At 40.5% G+C, this 3,614-nt stretch overlaps 1 protein-coding gene across 1 annotated transcript; it reads right to left on the bottom strand.

Annotated features, from left to right (window-relative positions):
* Positions 1-1,752: 1,752 nt before the first annotated feature.
* On the bottom strand, positions 1,753-3,376 carry LOC114752382 (transcription factor RAX2-like). The gene is made up of 3 exons (XM_028941135.1): positions 3,181-3,376; positions 2,963-3,092; positions 1,753-2,800 (listed from the first exon to the last, which is right to left on the bottom strand). Exons 1-3 carry the CDS (start codon positions 3,314-3,316, stop codon positions 2,194-2,196), a joined length of 873 nt encoding a protein of 290 aa, XP_028796968.1. The 5' UTR covers positions 3,317-3,376; the 3' UTR covers positions 1,753-2,193.
* Between the last annotated feature and the right edge of the window lie 238 nt (positions 3,377-3,614).

The raw sequence follows: 3,614 nt of genomic DNA, 5'->3' as shown, positions 1-3,614 counted from the left end.
CCCCTTGCCTGTACTGCTAATATCTAATTGAAATTGTTTGTCTGCTAAGCCCGATTCTTCTAGGCGCAATAGGCTGCTCTCAGGCGCAATCCTTCTTCCCAGATCCGGGGACACAGCCTTAGAACTTGAATGAAATGTATAGTTAAAAAATAATGGGTATCAAATACCTTCTAAATTTAACTTTATGATTCTTGAAGAAGATAACTCGAATGGACAAGATAAGATAGGCAATTATGATTCCCTGAGTTCTTCTTTTTCCTTCCTTTTCTTAACTGTTGCAGGGTCATTTTGAGGGGGAGAGAGGATCATGATTTACCACACAAAGAAAGAAAGGACTATCAAGTAGGGAAATGTACGCTGCTTTATGGGCCTTAAGCCCCCTATGTTACCAAAAGAAATAGTCAAATGCAAGCTGGCCCTAAAAAAGGATTAGATGTGTGAAATTTCAAAGTCGGGTTCTTCGGAAGGGACAGGAAGAGACGAGCGGGAAGGGGATGGTGTTTTGGATAGTGGGTACCGTGGATCGACGGGTTGTTGTTGTATGAGGAGGATAATGATGGCAGCTCAATATTGGGAACGCGCTAGTTTTAATTTCTGGGATAGCCACCCCTCCTGAGGCTTCCAAGTCTTACGGCCTTCCCTTCACTTGCCGACTTCATGTCTGATGTGGAAGGTGTTCGGTTCTCCTTCACCCAACACCTATCGACTCTCCCTTCCACTCTCATTCTAGTACCTGCCCTTTCCTATATCCACTCTTATTCTTGTATGATTTCCCTATCCAGATATAAGATTTTATGTGAAACACCTGACACACCTTCAGTGTTCAATCATCATCCCTAATTATTGTCTCTTCCTTTTCCTCGTGCCAAAACCAAGTTTTCTTTCCACTATCCTTTTACGTAAGAGACGGACATTTTTAAATCTAATGCAAGATTAAACGGATCTTATGTTTATGTAAATGCCCAAAAAGCTTGGCCACTGATTGGCCCCGTAAAATTTCAATGAGCGGTATCTTCTCTCGCTTATGCGAATTTGTAGATTTTTGTCAAATACTTCCATTTTTTCCCGTTATCAGCCTTTTTGGGCCAATCACCATAAGGGCTTAATTTCAAAGATTGGACTTTGAAGCTTGCTTAAGAGAAAACAGCCAGCCAATCAGCAATAAATGTATGTTGGAAATTTCATTTGAATATTTGATGAGGGGTATAGTTTTCCGTTGCACACTATCATGATGCGAAAGATCACGTATTCCTGTGAGACTTAGCACTTACATGCGCTATATTAATTTTGCATCAGCTGCATTATGCTGCAATAAACATCAGCGTTATCTGTTTCCATAACTGAATTTGAATGTTAACTCTTTCACACGCACACAAACACACACATTCATGCCCCTGCTTTCTTGCAAGTCCCAAAGTCCTATCCCCGGCGTCACAAAAATTTGTTGATCAAGTCATGCAGATAAAATGATAAATGCGTCTGACATTGACGATCAACTTTTTTTTTTTTTTTGGCCGCCGGGGGTGGGGAGTGTTTAAAGTGGGATTTCAGCAGGCTATGATGCATTTACAGGCTGCAGCGTAGCTTAATTATGTAGATCTAATCATGTCTTTGCAGTAAACTACGCCATATTTGACCGATCTTCTAGTTTTGGCCTTGCCGCCAATTATGGGATTCCTTAAACTGCCATCATTGCGCAAACGAGTTCGCAAGGATATGTCATCTCTTATCATCTAGTTTTGTACCTTTTTGTTATTTGTTAAATATATGGTCTCGTTTATACATAGTTTCTGCAGAAATGCACGTGAGAACAAAACAAGCTCTATAAAAATCCCCAACTCTGCTTATCATCTGGAAAAAAAGAAAATGCATTTGTAACAGATAAAAACGGAAAACTTGTTGACTAATATATGTAAATAATTTGAAACATTAAAAATAGTGCATGCCTGCTGTTAGCCTTTATTTTAGTTGTGGTGGATAAGGACCACTCCGGTTTTCGGGGCTTCTTTTTCTCCCTTCAATAATCTCTCTGGGAACATCTTTATGGTCGCGCACATCATTTCCCAGAAAGAGAAGCACGAGGAAAGGGAAACTTCCCCATGTACTATCAAAATGATTGGCTCAAACTTGATCCCAAATCAAAGTCTTTTTAGTTTACCCCTTCCAAATCTTTGATTTCATCCACAGTCAGCATCAGTAGTACACAATCCTCTCCCCTGTCTTCTTCTCATCGGAAAACAAATTGCTGCAACTATCTGCGCTTGCTAATTGTTTAATCTCATCCATCCCATAATCTAATGAACTCTCTTCCCACAATCCATTGGTGAGATAATAATTATGCGCGCCACCAACCTGTTGGATTAGAGTCCCATCTCTTCCGTACACAAACTCTGCTTCTTTGATATGAGTGGCCTGGTTGTTGCAGCTCCCATCAGAAGAGCTACAACTAGCAGCCTCACCACCAACCATGGATACTGGCTGGCTGTGAATGGGTGCCATGAAAGTATTATCCTGGGGTTGAAAATTGAAGTTAGAAGCAGAAGGGTTGCCTCTCAAAAGATTGGAAGAGCCTGTGAAAGACACGTTAGCATGGTGGTGGTGGTGAGAGTCTGAGAATGACAACAGCGAAGCTGGTACGGAATTTTGAAGAATGGTTAAAAGGGTAGATTGGTTATGACGAGGCTTATTCCCCTGAACTGAAGGATTCATAAGCATCATTTTCTTCTTAAGTTTGGTGTTCCAGTAATTCTTGATATCGTTGTCGGTCCTCCCAGGTAAATGAGCTGCTATTACCGACCACCTGCGTTTTGTCCACTGTCAAATACTCATAAATTATCTAAAAATGTCAGCTTGCATCCCCCGAAAAATGAAACAGACTTTAACTTCCTTTCAATTTTATGATCTTCCTATTTCTACTGGTTCAAAAGGGAAATTAAAAAGTTAAGAATATGAACATATATACCTGCTTCCAAAGCTAGCGAAGAGGCTGCATATGATTCTATCTTCATCCTCAGAGAACTGGCCGTGTTTAATGTTGGGTCTGAGATAGTTAAGCCATCTTAATCTGCAACTCTTCCCACATCTTTTCAAACCTGTCCCAGAAAATTACCATTCACGGAAATAACAAAATAAGATCACAGAATTCTGATGAGTTGCAACTAGCAAAAAGAAAATACGTACCAGCTTTCTGCGGGAGAGCAATCCAGTTACCACCAGTCCCATGTTTCTCCATATACTCCTTTAGCTTCGCATCTTCTTCAGGAGACCATGGCCCTTTCTTAACATTTGCCTTGTCGCAACAAGGAGCTCTGCCCATCTTCCTGGTTCTCTGTCTCTCTTCCAAACTCTCTTATAATTAGACGAAGATGTGTGTATTTAAGCTCTGGTAACTTGGAAGGGAATAGAGAAGACTTTAAATAGCACAGCACTCTAGAGTAGGGCCTTTTTTCACTTAAATTTCTAAAATCTAAAGCCATAGGCCATACTATTATTATTGATAATCCTGCAGAGGATTCTGTCACCGCAGGAGGGAGCCTTTTCGTAACACAATTTAGATAATCCCAATTCTCTTATAATACTCCCTCCGTTCCTTATTATAAGAGACAAATAACCGA

The sequence above is a fragment of the Neltuma alba genome, unplaced genomic scaffold, assembly GCF_004799145.2.
Source record: "Neltuma alba isolate B1F8T4 unplaced genomic scaffold, ASM479914v2 tig00007359_pilon, whole genome shotgun sequence".
Lineage (NCBI taxonomy): Eukaryota > Viridiplantae > Streptophyta > Magnoliopsida > Fabales > Fabaceae > Neltuma > Neltuma alba.
This window is presented reverse-complemented; position numbering and strand designations above follow the sequence as displayed.

Excerpts from the sequence above, each read along its gene's own strand:
- LOC114752382 (XM_028941135.1), bottom strand. The coding sequence starts at position 3,316 with ATGGGCAGAGCTCCTTGTTGCGACAAGGCAAATGTTAAGAAAGGGCCA. Across the intron at positions 3,093-3,180 it reads TGCTCTCCCGCAGAAAGCTG|GTTTGAAAAGATGTGGGAAG; the intron begins GTACGTATTTTC and ends TTTCTGGGACAG. Across the intron at positions 2,801-2,962 it reads TTCGCTAGCTTTGGAAGCAG|GTGGTCGGTAATAGCAGCTC; the intron begins GTATATATGTTC and ends GACAAAACGCAG.